Source organism: Heterodontus francisci, chromosome 2 (assembly GCF_036365525.1).
Source record: "Heterodontus francisci isolate sHetFra1 chromosome 2, sHetFra1.hap1, whole genome shotgun sequence".
In the NCBI taxonomy this organism is placed as follows: Eukaryota; Metazoa; Chordata; class Chondrichthyes; order Heterodontiformes; family Heterodontidae; genus Heterodontus; species Heterodontus francisci.
This window is the reverse complement of record NC_090372.1, coordinates 77,623,102-77,647,162: the sequence shown is the minus strand read 5'-3', so window position 1 is coordinate 77,647,162 and position 24,061 is coordinate 77,623,102. Positions and strand designations below refer to the sequence as shown.

General features: G+C 42.5%; 1 protein-coding gene across 3 annotated transcripts in view; it reads right to left on the bottom strand.

Annotated features, from left to right (window-relative positions):
* The window catches only part of chn2 (chimerin 2), a 397,580-nt gene extending 383,554 nt beyond the window's left edge, over nucleotides 1–14,026 (bottom strand). The window contains exon 1 of one of the 3 annotated variants that reach the window (XM_068059521.1): nucleotides 13,356–14,026. In XM_068059521.1, the coding sequence (XP_067915622.1) occupies nucleotides 13,356–13,401 (46 nt within the window). In that variant the 5' untranslated portion in view covers nucleotides 13,402–14,026. The remainder of the gene's footprint in view (nucleotides 1–13,355) is intronic. The other 2 variants (XM_068059512.1, XM_068059531.1) reach the window with 2 other exon arrangements.
* Nucleotides 14,027–24,061: the final 10,035 nt, after the last annotated feature.

Below are 24,061 nucleotides of genomic sequence, written 5' to 3'. Positions count from 1 at the left end.
AGTGAGTTTTTAATGGCACGATGAATGATAACTACAGCTGCACAACCTTTCTGGCTCTGAAAATTGTTACAAATTTGGAGTCTCATTCTCTAAAAAAATTAGTTTTGTAATTTAAAAAAATACCATTTAAAAAAAAAATTAAATCATTTACAATAAATCTTGAGAAATTAAAATCTTTTTTTTAAAAAATGTTGTCTCTTTTATCTCTCTCCCTTAATCCCATTTGTATTTCCTAATCTTTATTTTGCTCCCTGTCCAGCAATTCAATCTTAACTTTATACTTCCTGGTTTCAACCCTTCATGTCTCAGTGGTGATTTTTCAACCTGATTGGTTGGAAAAGTCTCACTGTTTCTTCATAGAATCAGAGAAAGTTTACGGCACAGAAAGAGGCCACTTGGCCCATAATGTCTGCGCCGGCCAAAAAAAAGAGCCATCATGCAAATCCGACTTTCCAGCATTTGATCTGTAGCATTGCAGGTTACGGCACTTGAGGGATGCACATCCAAACACCTTTTAAATGAGATGAGGTTTTCTGCCTCTACCACCCTTTCAAGCAGTGAGTTCCAGTCCCACGCCACCCTCTGGGTGAAAAACTTTTTCCCTCATCTCCCCTTCTACCAATCATTTTAAAGCTATTCCCCCTCATCACTGATCCCTCTGCTAAGGGCAATTGGTCCTTCCCATCCACTCCATCCAGGCCGCTCACAATTTTGTACATCTCAATCAAATCCCCCCTCAGCCACCTCTGTTCCAAAGAGAACAATCCCAGCCTATCCAAGCTTTCCTCATAGCTGCATTTTTCCAGTCCTAGCAACATCCTCATAAATCTCCTCTGTATCCTCTCTACTGCAATTACATCCTTTCTGTAATGAGGTGACCAGAATTGCAGAGTACTCAAGTTGCGGCCTAACTAATGTTTTTTATAGTTCCAACATAACCTCCCTACTCTTGTACTCTATGCCTCAGCTAATAAAGGAAAGGATTCCATATGCCTTCTTAACCACCTTATCAAACTTTCCTGCAACCTTCAAGGATCTGTGGACATATACTCCAAGGTTCCTCACATCCTCTACACCTCTCAGTATCCTCCCATTTATTGTGTATTCCTTTGCCTTGTTTGACCTCCCCAAATGCATCACCTCACACTTCTCTGGGTTAAATTCCATTTGCCACTTTTCTGTCCACCTGACCAGTCCATTGATATCTTCCTGCAGCCTACAGCTATCCTCCTCGCTATCAACCACATGGCCAATTTTTGTGTCATCTACAAACTTCTTGATCATTCCCCCTACAGTTATATCCAAATCGTTAATATATACCACAAAACGCAGGGGACCTAGTACTGAACCCTGCAGAACCCCAATGGAAACAGCCTTCCAGTTGCAAATTACCCTTTGTTTCCTGCCACTGAGTCAATTTTGTATCCAGCTTGCTACATTCCCCTGGATCCCATGGGCTTTTTTTTTTAAACCAGTCTGCCTTCTGGGACCTTGTCAAAAGTCTTGCTAAAATCCATGTAGACCATATCAACTGCACTACCCTCATCAATCCTAGTAACTTCCTCAAAAAATTCAATCAAAGGGAGATTTGAAGAAACATTTTTTCATCCAGAGGGTGGCTGGAATCTGGAACACACTGCCTGAAGAGGTGGTGGAGGCAGGAACCCTCACAACGTTTAAGAAGTATTTCGATGACCACTTGAAACGCCATAGCATACAGGGCTACGGGCCAAGTGCAGGAATATGGGATTAGAATAGTTGGGTGCTGTATGGCTGGCACAGACACGATGGTCCGAAGGGCCTGTTTCTGTGCTGTATAACTCTATGACTCTAAGTTAGTCAGACACGACCTTCCCTTAACAAATCCAGGCTGACTATCCTTGATTAATCAGTGCCTGAGTGACTGCTTATCCTGTCTCTCAGAATTGATTCCAATAATTTTTCCACTACCAATGTTAGAATGACTGGCCTGTAATTATTCAGTCTAATCGTCGCTCCCTTTTTGAACAAAGATTCAATGTTAGCAGACATCCAATCCTCCGGCACCACACGTGTATCCAGTGACTATTGGGAAATGATGGTCAGACCTTCCGCTATTTCCTCCCTGGCTTCTTTTAACAGCCTGGGGTACATTTCATCTGGCACAGGTGATTTATCCACTTTCAAGGATACTAATCCCATTCATGCTTCCTCTCTCCCTATGTTCATCACATCCAATTCTTCACACTCCTCCTCCTCCTCAACTACAATGTCTGCATCGTCCCCCTCTTTTAAGAAGACAGGTGCAAAGTATTCATTAGGAATCATACTTCCATCTTCCACCTCCACACATCGGTTATCTTTTTGGTCTTTTATGGGCCCTACTCTTTCCATAGCTATCCTCCCACTCTTTATGTATTGATAAAACATCTTTGGGTTCTCCTTAATTTTACTTGCCGCTGCTATGCCCAGACTGGCCAAGAAAGAGTGGGGAAATGGCGCACTGACACAGAACACAAAAGTCCGAGTATATCAAGCCCGTGCCCTCAGTACCTTGCTCTATGGCAGCGAGGCCTGGACAACGTATGTCAGCCAAGAGCGATGTCTCAACTCATTCTATCTTCGCTGCCTCTGAAGAATCCTTGGCATCAGGTGACAGGACCGTATCTCCAACGTAGAAGTCCTCGAAGCAGCCAACATCCCCAGCGTATACACCCTATTGAGCCAACGGCACTTGAGATGGCTTGGCCATGCAAGCCGCATGGAAGATGGCAGGATCCCCAAGGATACATTGTACAGCGAGCTCGTCACTGGTATCAGACCCACCGGCCGTCCATGTCTCCGCTTTAAAGACGCCTGCAAACGCGACATGAAGTCCTGTGACATTGACCGCAAGTCGTGGGAGTCAGTTGCCAGTGATCGCCTGAGCTGGCGCACAGCCATAAAGGCGGGGCTAAACAGTGGCGAGTCGAAGAGACTTAGCTGTTGGCAGTAAAAAGACAGAAGTGCAAGGAGAGAGCCAACTGTGTAACAGCCCCGACAACCAATTTTATCTGCAGCGCCTGTGGAAGAGTCTGTCACTCTAGAATTGGCCTTTATAGCCACTCCAGGCGCTGCTTCACAAACCATTGATCACCTCCAGGCACTTACCCATTGTCTCTCAAGACAAGGAGGCCAAAGAAGAAAGATGATTGATAACACATCTTTGGGTTCTCCTTGATTTTACTTGTCAACATTCTTTCCCGCCCTTTCTTTGCTTTCTTAATTTCCTTTTGGATTTCACCCCTCGACTTTCTATACTCCTCATGGCTTTCTGTAGTATTGAGTTCTTGGTGTCGGAGATAAACTTTCCTTTTCTGCCTGATCATATCCTGTAAAGCTTCTTGACATCCAGGGGGCTCTAGATTTGGCCATCCCACCCTTTCACTTTGTGGGAACATATTTACTCGGAACCCCCTAAATCTTCCCTTTGAATGCCTCCCATTGCTCTGAAACTAATTTACATTCAAGTAACTGTTTCTAGCCCACTTTTGCCAAATCACTTCTCAGCTTAGTAAAATTGGCCTTACCCAATTTAGAACTTTAACTCCCATCTCTGTCCTTTTCCATAATTATGGTAAAACTAACTGAATTATGATCACTACCACCAAAATGCTTTTCCACTGCCACTTCTTCCACCTGCCCAGATTCATTACCTAAAACCAAGTCCAGAACAGTGCCTTCTCTTGGTGGACTTGCTACATACTGGCCAAAAAAGTTCTCCTGAATACAACTAAAGAATTCTGTTTCCTCCACTCCTTTTACACTAAAACTATGCCAGTTAATATTGGGGTAGTTAAAATCCCCTACTATTACTGCCCTATTGTTTATGCATTTCTCAGAGATTTGCCCACATAGGGGTGGCACAGTGGTTAGCACTGCAGCCTCACAGCTCCAGCAACCCGGGTTCAGTCCTGGATACTGCCTGTGCGGTGTTTGCAAGTTCTCCCTGTGACCGCGTGGGTTTCCGCCAGGTGCTCCGGTTTCCGCCCACAGCCAAAAACTTGCAGGTTGATAGGTAAATTGGCCATTGTAAATTGCCGCTAGTAGGAGGTAGGAGAATGGTGGGGATGTGGTAGGGAATATGGAATTAATGTAGGATTAGTATGAATGGGTGGTTGTTGGTCGACACAGACTTGGTGGGCTGAAGGGCCTGTTTCAGTGCTGTATCTCTAAATTAAAAAATAAATAAAATATTGGTTCTTCTATGCCCCTCTGATTGTTTGGGGGTCTATAGTACACTTCCAGTAGTATGGTTCCTCAGCTCAATCCACATGGCCTCAATTGATGATCCTTCTAGCACATCAACCCTCCTTACAGCTGTAATTGCTTCTCTAACTAAAATTGCCAACCCCCATCCCCCCTTCACGATCTCATCTGAAAACCCTGTAACCAGGAATGCTGAGCTGTCATTCCTGTCCCTCTTTATGCCACGTTTCTGTAATAGCTATATCATACTGCCACGTTTCTACCTGAGCCCCTAGCTTGTCTGCTTTATCTGTTATACTCCTTGCATTGAGCACTGCCAAATTTATTATTTTTTGTATTTTCTATATTTTGTTTCCTCTGCCTTCCAGACTCACTCACTAATTTTCAGTCCTCCATTTCTGATTTTGCCACATCTGAGTCTATCCTCAGGTTCCCAACCCCCTGCCAAACTAGTTTAAACCCTGCACTAGAAAAGCTCCCTGCAAGGATAGTGGTCCCAGAGCTATTGAGGTGCAAACCATCTTGCCAGCTTGTTCAGGTCCCTAGAACCAGTCCCAATGCACCAGGAATCTGAAGCCCTCCCTCCTGCACCATCTCTCTAGCCAGGCATTCATCGGCTCTAACTTCCTATTTCTATGCTCACTAGTGTGTGGCACTAGGCATAATCCAGAGATTCCCACCTCTGAGGTCCTGCTTTTTTAATGTCTTACCTAGCTCCCTAAAATCTGCTTTCAAGACCTCACCCCTCTTTCTACCTATGTCGTTGGTACCAATGTGAACCACGACCTCTGGCTATTCACCCTCCCCTTTAAGAATGTCCTGCAACTGCTCGATGACATCCGAGATCCTAGCACCAGGGAGGCAACATATCATTCTGGAGTCAAGTCTACGGCCACAGAAACGCCTGCCTGTTCCCCAATTATTGAATCCCCTATCACTATTCCTCTTCCACTCTTCTTCCTTCTTGCCATGCAGCTGAGCCACCCGTGGTGTCCTGAACTTGGCTCTTGCTACACACCTTTGAGGAACCATCGCCCTCACCAGCTTCCAAAATGGAAAACTGGTTTGTGAGCGAGATAGATTCAGAGGACTCCTGCACTACCTGCCTGGTCCTCCTAGACTTTCTTGCCCTGCTCACACACACCAGAAATCCCCTGGAGAGGACATTATGCTGAAATAGACACCAGATTAGAGGGAATCTCCGCTCTCAAGCCCACAAAAAGTCTGTGGATGGCTGTCATCGAAGTGGATGGTGAGTGTCATCCCTTCACCACCAAGAGCAAAATCTGGGCCATTGACCCAGCAATGAAGAAGGAACAGCACCGATTCCCAAAGGATGTTGTGTGAGTTGGATGAATTTAAGACTTGTTGCAGTGCATCCTGTAGATCTACTAGAACAGTGCATCCATGGTAAAAAGGGATGATTGATCAGTGCCCCTGCCACTGGAGTCTAACTACTCTCTCCAGGAGTGTGTTGATTTCTTTTTCAAGTGTGCGGCTACACCCATCCAGGCCAGTGGTGAGTATTCCAACACATTCCTGAGTTAAGCCTATTGAATGGTGGAGAAAGCCTTTGAGGGGCCAATAAGTGATCCACTCATTTTGAGTATCCAGTTTCTGCTCATATAGTCAGGTTGTTGATAAAGGTGGTCCAATTCAACTTCTGGTCAACGGTGACCCCCACCCCTCTCATCCCGAGGATGTTGTAGGTGGTGCCATTGAAAGCCAAAGAGAAATGGGTGGTCTTTATCGTGTTTTATATAGTTATCACCGACCATTTCAGTGCTACAAATATGACCTGACACTTGTCAGCCAAAGCCTGGATGTTTTCCATGTCCTGCTGTAGGTAGACATGGCCTGCTTCATTATCAAATGATTTAAAAACAGAGCTGAGTACTGAAAAATCATAGCAATCAGCACCAAACCTGTCCTTATGAAGAAGGAAAGGTCAATGAAGCAGTTGAAGATATTTGGGCCAAGGATGATTCCCTGAAGAACTCCTGCAAGATTTATTGGCACTGCAACAAAGGGCCTCAAACAACTACAACAATCTTCCTTTACATCAGGTACAACTCCATTCACTGGTGGATTCTTCCAATGACCCCACTGACCAGTTTTGCTCAGGCTCCTTGGTCTAATGATGATTTGATGTCAAGGGCGGCTACTTTCCCCTCTCCTGATACTTAGCACTTGTGTCCACATCAGCATCAAGACTGTGCTGCGATCTAGAGGCAGAACCCAAACTGAGCAATAAGCAGGCTATTGGTGAGTATATGTTGCTCAATGGCTCTATTAATGGCTCCTTCGATCATTTCACTGACAATTGAGAGGAGGCTTATAGAATAAATCTAACCAAGCCAATTAGTGCCCTGAGATTTTTGGATAGGACATACCTGAGCAACCTTCCACATTGTTGGGTCAATGCCAGAGGCATATCCATAACTGAAAAACTTGGCTGGGGAAGCAGCTGGTTCTGGTAACACGTCTTCAGCACTGCAGAGGAGTTATATTTAACATTTTGCAATCAGGAAAGGTAGCTAAGAAAACTTTAGAGATGGTAACATACATCTTTCTGTTTATGAAGATAATATGCTTACAAAAGGGAAAAAAAGCTATGAAGCAGCTAAGAATTAAATATTTAAGTGGTACACATTTTTTGTTAAAATAGCACTACACTTAAGGCATTATTAGCGATTCAGCATCTTACTATAGTGGGGTACTTGACAACTAAGCGATCAGTTTGTCCCTGCCAGCTTTCCCACGTAATGCATTTCTGATCTCAGTCAAGCCATCTCAGGGAAGGGCTGAATAAACCCAAGATGCTTTTACTTGATGGTTCCAGTTATGTGAAATTAGTACTATGCAGCCTCCCAGCCCAAACCATGCCATCCTCTGTCAAACACCAAGTAAAATGGATCTGTCAAATCTAGAAGCAGCTCACATGGACTACAAATAAATGTGTCCCTATTCCTGCCAAAACAATGTAAGTCTGAGCTTTTATGCATTTTCCTCATCCGAGCAACAATGGGTAAAACGGTGTATGTGCTGTCTGCTGAGCTTTTATAAACAAGTATTTCTACAGGATAAAAACAGAAAATGCTGGAAATACTCAGCAGGTCAGACAGCTTCTGTGGAAAGAAAAACAGAGTTAATATTTCAGATTGATGACCTATCAGAACTGGAAAAGCAGAAATGTAGCATGTTTTAAGCAAGTACAGAGGTAGGGAAAGGGGAGGGAGGATTGGAAGAACAAAAGGGAAGGTCTGTGACAGGGTGGAAGGCAGAAAGGATTAAGTGATAAAAGGGATGATGTTAATATAACAAAAGATGGGTCCAGAGGAGCTGCAAATGGGAATTACTATCAAAATTGTTGAACTCAATGTTGAGTCTGGAAGTACCTAACTGAAAGATGAGGTGCTGTTCTTTGAGCTTCATTGGAACAGTGTAAGAGGCGGAAGACAGTCAGAGTGGGAGGAGGTGAGAGAATTAAAATGACAGGCGATATGAAGCTCGGAGTCTTGCGGACTGAACAGAAGAGTTCTGCAAAGCAGACGTCCAAACTGCATTTGATCTCACCAATGTAGAGGAGACCGCATCGGGAACAGTGGATAATATACTAAATTCAAACAAGTACAAGTAAACCACTGTTTCACCTGCGAGGAGCATTTGGTGCCCTGGGAACAGTGGAAAGGAAGGAGATAAAAGGCCCCTCCCGCACTTGCATGGGAAGATGCCACGAGAAGGAATGGGGGTATTGGGGGGTGACTGAGGAGAGGACCGGGGTGTCACAAAGGGAACGGTCCCTTCAGAATGCTGAAAGAAGAGGGGAGGCGTGTTTGGTGGTAGCCTCACACTGGAGATGGCGGAAATGGCAGATGAGGATTCATTGAATATAGAAGCTGGCGGAGTGAAAGAGAACCCTATCAAGTTTCTGAGAGGGAGGGGAAGGGGTGAGAGCAGACCTGCAGGAAATGGGACAGGTCTTCTGGACTCAACATTGAGTTCAACAATTTCAGATCAGAACACCTGCCCCACCCCATGTTAAGAACATTTATCATCTCTGCCTCTGTACATGCTGAAAATCAATTACATCTCCATCACTTATTCCAGTTCTGACAGAAGCTCAACTACCTGAAACATTAACTCTGTTTCTCTCTCCACAGATGCTGCTGGACCTGTTGAGCATATCCAGCATTTTCTGTTTTTATTTCAGATTTCCAGCATCCGTAGTCTTTCACTTTTACTTTTATTGGATAGTTTAGGATAAGTATTGGCAGAGGCCTTGGTTTCTTGTTCAGAAAAATCACACTGGAAACGAGGACAAATGCTGTTTTGTATTGATTAGCATAGAAATGTTTCATATTAAAAAACACCTTTTTAAAAAAATGCTTTCAGATTATCATTTGCTGATATTGTGCATGTCAAAGTATAACAAAAACACAATTTTCTGCACACTTTTTGCAAAAATGTATTTTATTCATAAAATTTCTATAAGTACATTCTATAACATTTCAAATTCGTCATTACAGAAAGTACGATATGTTTCAAGCACTATTATGATCCACCATCATGGTTCAAAATCTATGCCTCAAATGAACACCACAAGCACAAGCTCAGAGAAAGTCCAACACTTGCCATGTTAAGAAAGCATTGATCACTTTATGAATTCCACATATAAATAGCTTATCTTGAAACACTGCTTCAAGAGGGACAGATTGTCAATCAGTACATTTTTTGTGAAGCAAACAATGCTATTACAATGAAAATTCTGTAAAGATCACAGTAGCTAGAACTTTTCAGACCATTACAAATAACTCCTTTACAGTATGTGCACAGCGCACTTCACAAGAACACATTTGAATCCATTACACTTTGGCCTTCGCCTCGTGAATTATCACTATCTCTGGCAGTTTACTACCTCTGCACCATGAACAACTTGAGGGACACCAATTACTTCAACTCTTGCGTACCAATTGCCTCTCACTTGGAAAAATTCTGCAAGCACTGGCTGAATCGTACCACTGAGCTTTCCTCGATGCAAATGAACTACAACATGTTTCACACCGTCACTTCTGGGTGTACAGTATTCTATTACCATCATCTCTACAGAATTTTATGAAAAGACACTCTCACTGAAACAGAGTGCACTCAACTTTAAACTAGCTAAAGTGTTCATGAAATAACAAAACTAAATACACCACACTCAGTTATATAAATGGGAGCAATAGTACAATTGCTCTCAATGTGCCAAAATACACTCCCAACTGACTCACTATGGTGTCAGACTGCAAAGTAAAGTTTTGCAATCTGTTTATTTGTTCATATTTAAGATCAAGTTTGGAACAATCAGGATTTCCTTTCACTCAAAGTTTGGTGGCAATATAGCAAACGCATCCTGCTTATAGAAATAACAACATGCTTGTTTGTTTTTTTTAAAAAACTTAACCGCTCTGCAGACATAGTTCGGCTTTTAGTACATACATCTAACGAACCCAACTGCAGAATGAAGATGTTTGGAAGACATGTATGAACATATACGAATTACTTCAGTCAACATAAATGTAACTATGCGGTACCTATATTTACTGTATTTTTTAAATGAATCCTAAATATAGGCCCAGACTAACACGTTAAGTTGCCAATCTATGCTGTACTAACACATGACAAGACGCCAGTCTCTAACTCACTTCCTCGAAGCCATAAAACAGGTAAGCATCAGAAATTCTCAATACTTTGGAGAGTCGGGAAGGTTCCACAATTTCACAAGATTATTTTCTGATACACTTAATAACAAATGCACTGAAGCTCCTCTAAAACTTGCATCAGATAGAGGCATTTTTCTGCTTTTATGCAGCTAGTCAATCTTAGGCTACCAAATATACTCAAGATTCACCAACAGAAATAGAGCAACATTAGAGTATAAGCTTGTAAAACAAAGTGCATTTCAACTGTGAAGGATTTTTAAGTCACATTAATGCAATTAGTAGATTCCTGTTAACTTATTCCCTAATCTAGAAGGCTATTCAATATTCTGGATAGATACAACCGGACATTAAAAGTAATTTTAGTATAGTACAAAATTAAACAAAACAGAACCATTTTGTAGAATCTATTTAAAATAGGAACGACTCTATAAATGACACCACCCATTAATCATCATTATTTCCCCATATAAAAGCAAGCAGAATGATGATTCACCGTGGTCAAATTTTACCCTCTTAATTAAAATCAGCTTAACTGCTCCATGCTTCAGCTATTCTTGCACATTTTAAAAATTCAGCAGTCTATAATATCCTAAAGATAGCAAAGAAATGGTTTAGCATGTTGTAATTTATTGCCACTATAACATTTTCAGCCGATTTTTCTAACATTTCCAACTACTGATAAATTTTCAAATTTCTGTTCTCTTTTTCACACCATTTCTCAGCCGCAAAATGGCGAGAGAGCATCTTATACTTAACATTTATCAGCAAAGCAAGAACTTCAATCTTAATCAGTAGCAATTAATTTACTCATACCTAAATGTAATTTTATTTGTATTGCACAGATAAATCAGTTTTAAGATGTTATTGTATTACTCAATTAATACATAATGGTTTTATGAAACCAAAATATTTCAAAATTAATTTTTAAAATATAATTACTGTTATCAGAACTTTTTTTTCTTAAAACAGGCTTAATGTCCAATATTATAGAAATAATGGGCAAAGCAGTTCACGGAGTGCTGAGAGTATAGCAGGCTTGGCACTCTTGATTATTTCAGGGGTAATGCCATCCTTTCCAGGGGCTTTTCCACTGACTAGAGAATCAATGGCATCACTGAGTTCCGATTTTGTTGGCTGTTCGTTCAGCTCATCCATGTGCTGGGATGAGGGAGCAGTACCACAGGACATGCGTGATGCCAATATCATCACCCTCTATAAAGAACAAGGGTGACCGTGGTGATGGCAACAACAACTGTGGAATCTCCATGCTCAGCATAGTGGGGAAAGTCTTCGCTCAAGTTGTTTTAAACAGTCTCCAGAAGCTGGCTGAGCGCGTCTACCCTGAAGCACAGTGCGGCTTTCAAGCGGAGAGATCCACCATTGACATGCTGTTCTCCCTTCGCCAGTTACAGGAGAAATGCTGTGAACAACGGATGCCCCTCTACATTGCTTTCATAGATCTCACCAAACCCTTTGATCTTGTCAGCAGACGTGGTCTCTTCAGACTACTAGCAAAGATCGATGTCCACCAAAGCTACTAAGTATCATCATCTCATTCCATGACAATATGAAAGGCACAATTCAGCATAGCGGCGCCTCATCAGACCCTTTTCCTATCCTGAGTGGTGTGAAACAGGGCTGTGTTCCCGCACCTACACTGTTTGGGATCTTCTTCTCCCTGCTGCTCTCACATGTGTTCAAGTCTTCAGAAGAAGGAATTTTCCTCCACACAAGATCAGATGGCAGGTTGTTCAACCTTGCCCATCTAAGAGCGAAGACCAAAGTACGAAAAGTCCTCATCAGGGAACTCCTCTTTGCTGACGATGCGACATTAACATCCCACACAGAAGAGTGTCTGCAGAGACTCATCGACAGGATTGCGGCTGCCTGTAACGAATTTGGCCTAACCATCAGCCTCAAGGAAACGAACTTCATGGGACAGACGTCAGAAATTCTCCATCCATCAATATCAGCGACCAAGCTCTGGAAGTGGTTAAAGAGTTCACCTACCTAGGCGCAACTATCACCAGTAACCTGTCTCCCGATGCAGAAATCAACAAGCGCATGAGAAAGGGGTTCGCTGCAATGTCCAGACTGGCCAAGAGGGTGTGGGAAAATGGCGCAATGACACAGAACACAAAAGTCCGAGTGTTCCAAGCCTGTGTCCTCAGTACCTTGCTCTATGGCAGTGAGGCCTGGACAACGTATGTCAGCCAAGAGCGGCGTCTCAACTCATTCCATCTTCGCTGCCTCCGGAGAATCCTTGGCATCAGGTGACGGGACCGTATCTCCAACGCAGAAGTCCCCGAGGCGGCCAACATCCCCAGCATATACACCCTACTGAACCAGTGGCGCTTGAGATGGCTTGGCCACGTCAGCCGCATGGAAGATGGCAGGATCCCCAAGGACACATTATACAGCGAGCTTGTCACTGGTATCAGACCCACCGGCCTTCCATGTCTCCGCTTTAATGACGTCTGCAAAACGCGACATGAAGTCCTGTGACATTGACCACAAGTCGTGGGAGTCAGTTGCCAGCGATCGCCAGAACTGGCGGACAGTTCTAAAGGTGGGGCTAAAGAATGGCGAGTTGAAGAGACTTAGCAGTCGGCAGGAAAATAGACAGAAGTGCAAGGAGAGAGACAACTGTGTAACAGCCCCGACAACCAATTTAATCTGCAGCGCCTGTGGAAGAGTCTGTCATTCTAGAATAAAAACAAGAAATGCTGGAATCACTCAGCAGGTCTGGCAGCATCTGTGGAAAGAGAAGCAGAGTTAACGTTTCGGGTCAGTGACCCTTCATCGGAACTCTAGAATTGGCCTTTATAATCACTCCAGGCGCTGCTCCACAAACCACTGACCACCTCCAGGCGCTTACCCATTGTCTCTCGAGACAAGGAGGCCAAAGAAGAAATAATGACAGTTTTAACTTATAAAACAAAAATCAGGGTACTCATTTGACAGTTACCTTGGTGTATGATATGTAAACACGTCCGGATGAACTCTGAAATAACTATCTCTTGTTGCCACGCTATTAGGTATAAATAAACAAAGCTGTTACAGGTCATAACTGTTGCTGACACAGGGGTAATCGTGTTTTATTGGGAGGGTGGGTGGTTAGGCACAGGAATGCAACAACTTACTTTTAATATATACATACATCAAATCAAAGTACACCAAATCAAAAAGCTGATATTACTAAGGATTTCACTCAACGGACAGTTAATTTTTATTATGGTATCTAAAGAATTTTTTCAAAATACGGTAACATTCCAAGCAAGAACATGCTACCATGGGTTACATATTTAAACAAAAATGTCAGACAACACGGTCAACTAGCAGTACTGCCAATGTTTTTAAAGCATTCAGTTTGCTTGTCAGCCTTAATATCTTAACATGTCATTTTGCTTTCCCTTTTCTTACCTGACGAAACCGATGAGCCAGATAAACTCGAGTTACTTGATGCCATCCTGGATGTACTTGTATTTTTATTTTTTGCAGAATTTAATACTGACAGATCGGCTGTCTTCTACGTGCTGTGGCTGTATTACCCATTTCAAACCACTTCCTGAACTGTCAAATTCGAAGTGTGTTGCCTGGACGCGTTTTTCTTCAAACTCCCCCTCTTGGGGCAGACCTTCTGTGCAAATCGTGGGCAAACACTGCGATACAACGTCTCCAACAGAGAGGTTGCGATACAACGTTTCCAACGCGATGATCGGTGCAGGAAAGTAGGGAGCACTATATTCACTGTGTCAGAGCTGTCTGTGTGTTTAAACGGTGATTAAAAACTGTGGCAAGGCGGTTCATATCCAACACAGTCAATAAGGACCACTAGCAAAAAAAGACACGACAGAAAAAAAACGCGCACACCAAATGGACCACAAACACTGCAGTCACAAAGACTCTTACAAATATAAAGAAAATTGTTTTCAAAAATGCGAATGTTGCAACAAACCGCCTACGCCATTTCGCACACAGTATTATCACCACACGTTACCATGTGCAAAACGCAAAGCGGAGAAACATTGTTGCCTGCCCGACCGGAGGTTGCAAACGGCGGAGTCGGCTGGACATTTTGCCCACTCCCAGCGCCTTCTGGGACTTGTGGTTCTTCGGGCTCCGCCAGCTGATTGGCAGGTGAGGGGATTGAGTACAGCGCTGAACTACAACTCCCATAAAACCCCGCGAACCTCAGCTCAGCTCCTGCAGCTGCTCGGATCTGATTGGAGCTATTTTCTTTCACAGAGTTTATTTGTTGCGTGTGCAGTAAATCCCTGCAAAGTAATTTCTTAAATGCCTCATACTTTTTCTGATATTTTAGCGCGTGAACTTCAGCCAATGTTTAATATAACTTCTTAAATACCCTTTGTGCAATTAACACATATATATAAATAGCATCCTCCTCTGCTTCGGCACGACTGATCTGTCCTTAATTCGTCATATAAAGGCTTAGATGGCAAGGAAATACACTATATGTTCAAATCAAACAAAAGCAACATGCAGATTGTTTTTGGTCAATGTGGTGTGCGCACAACTTTAAGTCCAAAGAACTTAAGCAAAAGTTGCCAATAGGGGCTCGAAGTATGCACAAAGATACTTCTGGAGTTCCACTGGACGAAGTACTGGTTGAGGTATCGGATTCCCAAGGCTACTACAGAACGTTGACCTGGTTCCGAACTTTACTGCCAAACGTATCACCCTGGAACAAACGAGATCTTGCTTGCATCCACTCCTCAAACAATAGTGAGAAGCTGGTCACTAAACAGCTAGTATGAAAAGGTTTGAACACATGCTTGGTGGGCAGCAGTTACCAGAAGCTGCTCATGAGTGGCTGGATCAGCAGCAAAACTCACCATCAGATGCATGAATGAATTGGAATCATTGTTCTGGCCATAGTATGGACCAGACAATATCTCAGCAAATAGTGCTTTAATAGTTGGAGATGGTAGGGCCCCTTTGCAACCCAATCATGGGGGGGCATGGAACCCTAGATATATGAACATGAGTTGAGATAACGCCTTTCAGCAACCGTAATGCCAAGTCTCATGGTTTCCTCATCAGCCATATGATGGACATCTACTTTCAGTGTGATGAAGAACCTGAGCAAAACAGCTTGCATTATGCCAGTCACCTTGATTTTCCAGATATCCATAGAATCATAGAAAGTTTAAGGCACAGAAAGAGGCCACTTGACCCATCATGTCTGTGCCAGCCGAAAAACGATCAACCCATTCTAATCCCACCTTCCAGCATTTGGTCCGTAGCCTTGCAGATTATGGCACTTGAGGTGCATATCCAGACCCGTTTGAATGAGTTGAGGGTTTCTGCCTCAACTACCCTTTCAGACAGTGAGTTCCAGACCCTCACCACCCTCTGGGTGAAAAAACATTTTTTTCCTTATCTCCCCTCTAATTTTTCTACCCATCTCTTTCAATCTATGCCCCCTCGTCACTGACCTCTCTACTAAGGTAAATAGGCCCTTCACCTCCACTCTATCCAGGCCACTCAAAATTTTGTACATTTCAATCAGATCTCCCCTCAGCCTTCTCTGTTCCAAGGAGAACAACACCAACCTATCCAATCTTTCCTCATACCTGCATTTTTCCAGCCCTGGCAACATCCTCATAAATCTCCTCTATTACCTCTCTAGTGCAATTACATCCTTTCTGTAATGAGGTGACCAGAACTGCACACAGTACTCAAGTTGTGGCCTAACCAATCAGTTATACAGTCCCAGCACAACCTCCCTGCTCTTATATTCTATACCTCAGCTAATCCAAGTCAAGTGATATGCTCCAGGCTTATTCATAACAAATAAGTCTACACCATAATGCTTACCTTTTGTTCATCTAAATGTGTTGGATGGGTTGGCACTGTGTATCATCTTTATTAGCTTCTTGAGACTAAACTGGTTATTATCACTGACAACACTGTCCAGAGGATGACAGGCTGCAGACTGCATCTCCAAATCAGATGCTGGGGCAACCTGGTTCTCCTTCTGTGAAGCAACAGGTTAAGTAAGGTAACTGGGGGACCTAAAAGAGAGAATGGTAGAGAAGGTTTCAAAGTGAACTCTTTTTACAACAATCAAACTTAAATATATGCTATCCTCTAATCTCTATCTCTTGTGTGTGTGCAAGTGTGTGCTTGTGTGAGTGGGTGAGGTTGTGAATTTAATTGGGGTATTGTTTATTAAATAATTTATCTTTCTTTTAATCCTATGAGAAAACCTGTCATTTGTATGTTTACTTGACCTCTAAAACACTCAGGGACTATAACATTTTTTTTTTAAACACTGTCTAACTTCAGTTGAGAGGTGAAAAGTTGAAGTCATCCACAAAATCACTCCTATGTCCGTAACACATGACAAATGAGAGAAGCAGACAAGCGGACTTAAGTTGTACTGTGTAGCAGATGAATTAATAACTGATAATGAAGAATATTGAATGTGGTTCAAAGATATTAACGAGTTATTTATCGGTGGAAGAGGTAAGATCACTTTAACATTGTATTTGTAAAGCAATAACATGATCAAGATGATCTTGAGTTTTGCTTGTTCTGTTAAATACACTTCAACATTAAATTTTCAAGAAAAATCATTCTTGCTTTGTTAAAAAAGAAAAAAAGATGTAGTTTTCAATTTACTTGCCTCTTTTTGCTGTCCTGATCAGTTCGTCATAAATCAGTGGCTCTGAAACGGTTAATGCTGAAGATTTACAGCGTATTTGGATTTTGAAACTTCGAGTAACACAACATCTTCAACACAGTTCTTACCAAGTGGTACATTTAGATTTTCTTAATTATCTACAGGGGTAGAGAGAGAAGACACCCCACCTAAATGAATTGTTTGCTGCGTGTCCATCATCTTTCATGGATGGAAGGATGCCAACCAACCAACCAACCTACTGGGGTAGGAATCAGGTATTTCTTGCTTGTAAAGCAAAAAATCTTCCTACATATTAACAAGGGACAATTTGGTGGGAAGGGCGTTTAATAAAAGACAATGCAAATCTGCTATAATTCTCACAGTAATGTTTTTTCAGTTTCAAAATTACAATAATATAGAAATTCCTTTTATTTATTTACCCTTTAAAATGAAAACACATGCCTAGAGCAATATATTTTGTATCACAAGCTGTGTGTGCCTTTAAATCTTACAATTAAATTCAGATGCCATTTCAGCTCCTCAAACTGGTGCACATACTTATTGCATTGTATTTATTTGTTATTGGCAGATTTCTGTCTGTTGTAGATGATGTTATTTAAGCTTGGGTCAAAAGCCAGCCACGTGCAGAATTGGTTGTCTTATGCCAACTATACGTAAAACACCTTAAACTGACAAAAAAAAACGTCATGGCAAAAGAACTCAATTTAACACACACAACAGAATGGCATGTAATAGATTATTGTATAGACTGTATCCATGAATCCATGCAAGCACCAAGCAGTGACAGCCACATGACTTTCCCCAGCAGCCATTATTACTGCAGCAGCATACAAATGATTTGCAACCATCAACTGAAGACATATGATATCATCATTGCAAGTTCGCTGCATGGTTTCCAAAATAACACTGTGTCAGAGATTTGACTCTGGGGATGGTGTGACAACTGTGGAAATATGATTTTCATTGCCAGACCATGTGACAATCATTATATGATGTTTTAAATGTTTTGCTTGTTTAACACCCCATTCAAGCAATGTACTAACATAAATGATGTTTATATATCAGCACCACTAAGCAAGATTTGATGCACTAACAGCCTTGAAATTCTTGACAATTCTCCTTTAAAATTGGATCACAAGGCTAAAATGTTAGATATAGCAAATTGTGTTCTGCTAAATTCAAACACCATTTCAGATTCTTAGAATTTTCCTCTAGTCGAATTACACACATTAAAGAATAATCCTCAGCCTTTACGGTATGTCAGACCAATCAATGTCCGCCAAAATTAAAGTACAGAATGAATTTCTGCTGAGAATGTGCCAAGTTCTAACTGATTGGAAGTCATTGGCCTGTATAATTCCAATATTGATATCAAAATGAATTGAAATACTACTTCAGAGCTCTGCTGCTCAGCACACCTTTGTTCAGGTTTTCAGTCTTATGTGTGTTGTCACAGATTGTTTCAACAAAGTAGATTTTTTCCTATTGTAACATTTTTAGAACGATATTTGCCTGTCTAATTAAATTAGCAAACTTACTTACCCAAGCCAAATTCATTTATGTCACTCTAACACATTTTGACAGGAAACCAAAAGCTTGGAAAGTAAGCAACCACCATTCAAGCCTTGTGAAAGATGGAAAGTACTGCATTGGATAAATAATTAGGGGTCTGGCTTTAGTTAATAGTGTTGAAATGCAAAAGAAATTTGCATTAGTACATGGCCCAAATGCTATTAAAGTGATAGTGCCCAGAGATTGTTTAGAACTGTATAATTACCCTCATGCCATCTGGCAACTGTGAAATGAAAAATTAGAATCGTAGAACATCCATTTTCAGGTGCTATTGTGAAATTGTGCCCATTAATGCGGTTGGAATTGCACTGATTAGGTTACAGTTCAAGTTTCCCTTAAAATTAATTTTCAGAATCACAAACGTAAAAGCTTCCATGAACCAGCACAATGGGCAACATAATAGAATAAACATTTCTTATTTTTCATTCTATTAAAAAGTACTCCTTTTTAGTTTTAGGAGTGGTAATTTGGTTCAGTTTTATTAATACATCATAAAATGGGATTAGAACCAAAATAATAATTTTTAATAAGTTTGTCTTGTCCTCCACCAGTGAGTAACCTGATTTAAGATCACTGAAAATGACTTTACAAAAAACTATACGCATCCATTTAATAATTTAATTGGCGTACACTAGTCAATTTCTTAGTAAATTAAACATTTTTTGATATGAATAACCTTTAAAATATGCTTAGTAGTGCCAGTATGCCTAAGAAATTAATGCAACTTTAAAGAGCATTCCTGAACCAGCAAAATTAGCAGAATCTTGCAATTTTGACCTGACACATGGCCAGTTTTGTGGGCGGGGCCTAATTTGGGTGAACTGAATCTTGAATCAGTGCAAAAGATCATAGAAAAGATAAGCGTAAATGGTTTGGGGTATATGTCACTTACGTTTAAAAGTCCATGATATTATACTCTAGTTCAGCCAATTCCACTCGAATTGGGCTGATGTAACTGGTGGAAACTTGACTTCATATTATCTACACTTGTTACATCACCACTTGTTTACAAATACCATTTCCTTACAAATCTGGGCCAGATGTTATTTTCTCCCTTGCCAATGCTGATTTGGCTACAACTACTTTCTTTGAGACTAGGTTCCCTCCCCAAATGGAAGTCTGTTACACAGTATGGCTGGGGAAAATGAACTAAAAATAAATTATAACCTGACACTGCTGATAAATGAAAAAACATAGCAAATGGTGACAAATTTAGGTAAAAACATAAAGACTATTTGGACCAATCAGAGTGCCAAACGTTGTGTAGAGTCTAGATTGGTCAATCCTTTTATGCATCTCACTTCCAACCCAAAAAGACAGGTGCTAGCTGTCCTAATTTCCAGAAGAGACCATAGTGGTTGAACAGGTCATAGGAGACAATCAGGACATTTTCCTCTGGAAGATTTTACCCTTATAATTGCTGGGGAGGAGCAGTACATCAGAAATGAATATTTTTCATAGAGTATTCCATCTTCTGAAGGGCTCCTGATTCAGAATATTCCCCAAGCCACATTCAAGAAATTAGAAAACAACCCAGAAGACTGAAACAATAAAAGATCATGGGGAATTTTCCCAGGCAAGGGGAGGCAGGTTTGAGTGTGTGCAGGGAGTTAGATTCCATAAAAGTGATCTCAGACCGGGATCCTGACATCATCCTGCCCTCTTCTAGGTTTCACCTGGGCCATGTAGGCAAGCAGGGAACCCCTGTGCATGTGTCAGGTAAGGTATTTAAATATTCTAATAGGCAATTAAGTAATGTTTTAACCAAGCGGACATATTTCCCGAGCTGTCAGCAACTCGCCAAGGTCACCATGGCAAGTACATAACGGGGAGTGCTTCTTCAGTGAAACTGACAAACTGGAAAGGCTTTGATCAGTGAAATTGAACAGCTACAGCCATGGCCAATGTGAAAGGCTGTTGCTCATAGCCACTTCTTCTCAGAGAGTGCTTTCACTGCTTGACAGGTGATTTCCAAATTCTTTGAAGTCCCTTCACCTGTCCTGCACTTCACTCACCTTCAGCTGCACTTCCCTGCTGCCAGCCATCACCATGGCATGGCAGCCACTTATTCAGCTCTACCTTGCACCTCTGATGAAAAACAAGAGGAGCAGCAACACCAACACCAGCTGTCTTCTCCTCAGCCACTTGCTGCTCCACAGGACAGAGGGGATGTACACAGAGATCCAGCTCGAAGGTGGTGAGAATCCCAACACAGGGTCTAAAGGCAGAGGATCAGCTCTCTCGACATGTATGAGCACAGGAGGCTTAGGTTTTCATGGCAGATCATTGCTGGCATCTGCAGTCTCCTGGAACAAGAATTCCTTCCCAGTGGACCAGGCGGACACACATTACCAGTGGCCATCAAGGTGCCAGTCACTGGAGGGCCACACCCCCCACCCACCCACCCCACTCTCAGCCAGGTATCTGCCTCTGCCGAGGTTGTGTACTCTCTTCTGCAAAGAGAGAAGGCAGACAGTTATGCGTGAAGCAGAGTTAACGTTTCAGGTTAGTGACCTTTCATCAGAACTCATGATGAAAGGTCACAGACCTGAAACGTTAACTTTGCTTCTCTCTCCACAGACCCGCTGACAGACCCGCTGAGTAATTCCAGCACTTTCTGTTTTTATTTCAGATTTCCAGCATCCGCAGTATTTTGCTTTTATATTAGAGAGTTATGAGTGCTAGAAATGGCTTGCGTGGAGAGGAGGGAAGGACAACATTTGTGGAAGGTGACTGTGAGGCATTCGTAAGAGATAACAAATGGATGAGGGTGAGTCTGAGTGTTGGCTGTTCAGATGGGGATGTGTGGAGATACCAAAAAAGAGTGGAATGAGTAGAGCTGCAAGGTGTGCTGTCCTGAGGAGTATTGTGCAGGAGAATGTTGGGAAAATCAGAGTGTGGGGTTTAACACCTGAAAGTGTTATACCACTCACCTTTCCCACCCTCCTGAGGTCCTGCTGTTGACTTCTTTGGTCAGTTCCATCAACAAGGTCCTCTTCCTCTTGACCTTGGGAATAGTCAGCTTACTGCAGCCCCTCAAATCCTGCAGCAGGACCTCCAGGTAAGAGTGAGCAGCTTGGGGAGTAGGCTTCGCAGGTCTCCTCTCCATTTCTGTGATTGCTGTAGCCTCAAAACTCCATGTCCAGTTTAGCCATTCTAACCCCTGCCAGGGTCCCTTTAACTAGAAATCCTTCCTTTGACAAATCCAGCACATCATCCTACCTGTTCTCTCTGATTGGCCAGCGAACCTGGAAGCAGGATGTTAATGTCCCGGCTCAGTTAAAGAGCCACGGGAAAGCCCACTAGAGATTCCAATGGGTTCCTGATCCGCTAATGGTCCCACTGTTTCGGCAGGGAGTAAGTTGTGAAAATTCCGCCCCATGAGTATAGTTCTAGTGCCTGCAATACTCTAACCTTTGCACTATCCTAACCTTGCCCAATAGTGTTTTATTTCTGATCAGCTGAGTTTAACAACATGATTAAGTAGATTAATGCCCTTGGGTAGCAGTTAGAAAGGAAGTAGATACTGCCTTCCAGTAACAGTGGCCATATTACCCAATGTTGTTAAGGATCATTCTACTTCCTTACTGTGATGTCACCTTGACTTCTGTGCTGTTGGAAGAATATATGCTGATCCAAATTTCTGACAGGTGTGCCCATTATTTTAGCATTGTTAATGTTGCCCCCATTAATATAGGCCAATGTTTCCTTAACTGCAGTACTAAGGACTTGCAATAAAGTCACCTGGGGTTCCTAACATCCTACTAATTTTTTGAATGGGAATTTAACCCCAAGAGTGGCAATGTTTTCTATTATCTGCAGATCTGTCATTTTTTGTCCAATGGAAACATTTGACTTCAGATCACTGAAGTGCTAACAGCATCAGAGGAGTTCAATATTTCATGCATTTGGGAGACTGATTTCCCACTTTTATGCAGACTACCTGTTCCTGAACTCTTCAAAACGAATCTTGATTAGAGAAATTAATGTTGAAATATCTAGCAAACAATGGAAGTAAGATGAGCCACTTAGCCACAAGCAGTGTATTTCCTTTAGGGAGAGCAAGCCCAAAATCACGTGAATATATCACATGCCAATTACTATGTACCACTGGAATCCACTGTTATCCAGCAGATGCTGGAAGGGTTGTAGATGACTCAGTGAGCTCCATTAAACACACCAATTCATCTCTAAAGTATGGACATAGGAACAAGAGTAGGCCATTCAACCCTTCAAACCTGTTACAGCATTCAATGAGATCATGTACCTTAACTCTATCCACCTACTTGGCTTTGTATCCCTTCATACACTTAAGTAGTAAAAATCTATCGATCTCAGATTTAAAATTATTAATTGAGATCGCATTTACTGCTTTTTCTGTGGCAGCATTCTGCACTTCTACCACATTTTGCATGGAGAAGAGTTTCCTGAATAACCAGGCTTTGATTTTAAGGTTATCCAAGACACCAGAGGAAAAAGTTTCTCTCTATCCATCCTATTAATTCCTTTCAAAATCCTAAAAACCTCAGTCAAATCACTCCTTACCCTTCTATATTTCAGGGAATACAATCTTAGTTTATGTAATCTCTCCTTATAATCTAACACTTGGAGCTCTGATAACATTCAGGTGAATCTCCGCTGCATTCCTTCCAAGGCCAACATATCTTTTCGAAGGTGTGGTATCCAGAGCAGCATACTATGGGCTGGATTTTCATTATGGAGGCGGGAAACAGGAGCCTGGTTTGGTTTTTGGGTCTGAAAGCCGTCTCTGTTGGGAAATTGATTGATGTTCAGATTTTCAAATGGGTAAGCCCTTAATTGGCATGGAGATGGGTTTCCTGTCCATTTAGAGCCAGTGTGGCTGGGAATGGAGCTGGGTCAGATGAAGTGTGGGACTCATGTAGACAGCACGGAGGCTGCTGGTTGTCCTGAGGGAGAGATCTGCGTTTTATGCCAAAACTTTCCACTGCACCAGAGGGAAGTGAGATGTCACAGGGGATCTGGAGGCCTGGAACTAGGGACAGGGCAGACCCTCACTTCATTGATACCAATCTGGATCTAATGCTGGAGGCCGTGAGGGAGAGGAGGGAGGTCCTCTTCCCAGAGGGTAGCAAGAGTAGGACACCTCATCGCACAGCACGGGCACCTCTCTGTTCAGTGTTCACCCCCTCCGCCGCCTGTTACCTGCTCCTCTTTTACCACCTGCTCCTCCCTTGATGAACTGTCTCCTTCCAGGGCCCCTCTGTCCTCAAAGTCAACACCTGTCTGGACAGCAATGTTATGGAGAGCACAGCAGACCAACACAATGACAAAGACCATTGCAGCAGGGTATTGGAGGGTGCCACCTGACAATCCAGGCACCAGAATCGCATCTTCACAAACCCGATGGCCTGCTCAATGGTTGGCTTGCAGATGGCATTGGCTGTATCACCTCTGTGCCTCTGTCTGGAGTTCCCGTAGAGGGGTCAGTAGCCCTGTCTTCAAAGGATTTCCCTTGTCCCCCTGAATCCATCCACACACTTTGTGGGATAGAGTGAAGATTCAAGACAGACGGACTGGCAGAGGATGAAGGAGTCATGGCAGCTGCCAGGAAGATGTGTGCAAACATGGAGGAAATTGTTGTTGTAGTGACAAACTGTTTGGATGTTGAGGGAATGGAAGCCCTTCCTGTTGATGGCTCTCACTGGCTGGTCACCTGATGGTCACATTGGAGCAATCGATGATGCCCTGCACCTGGGGAATGATGCGATGTAGATGAAACCCAATGCCCTCTGTGCCTGCACAGGCCCATCTGTGTCAAAGTGGATGTAGCCACCCACCCTCCTGAATATGGCATAGGTGAACTGCCTGATGGAGTGATGAATTGACGACTGCAAGCTGCCACCTA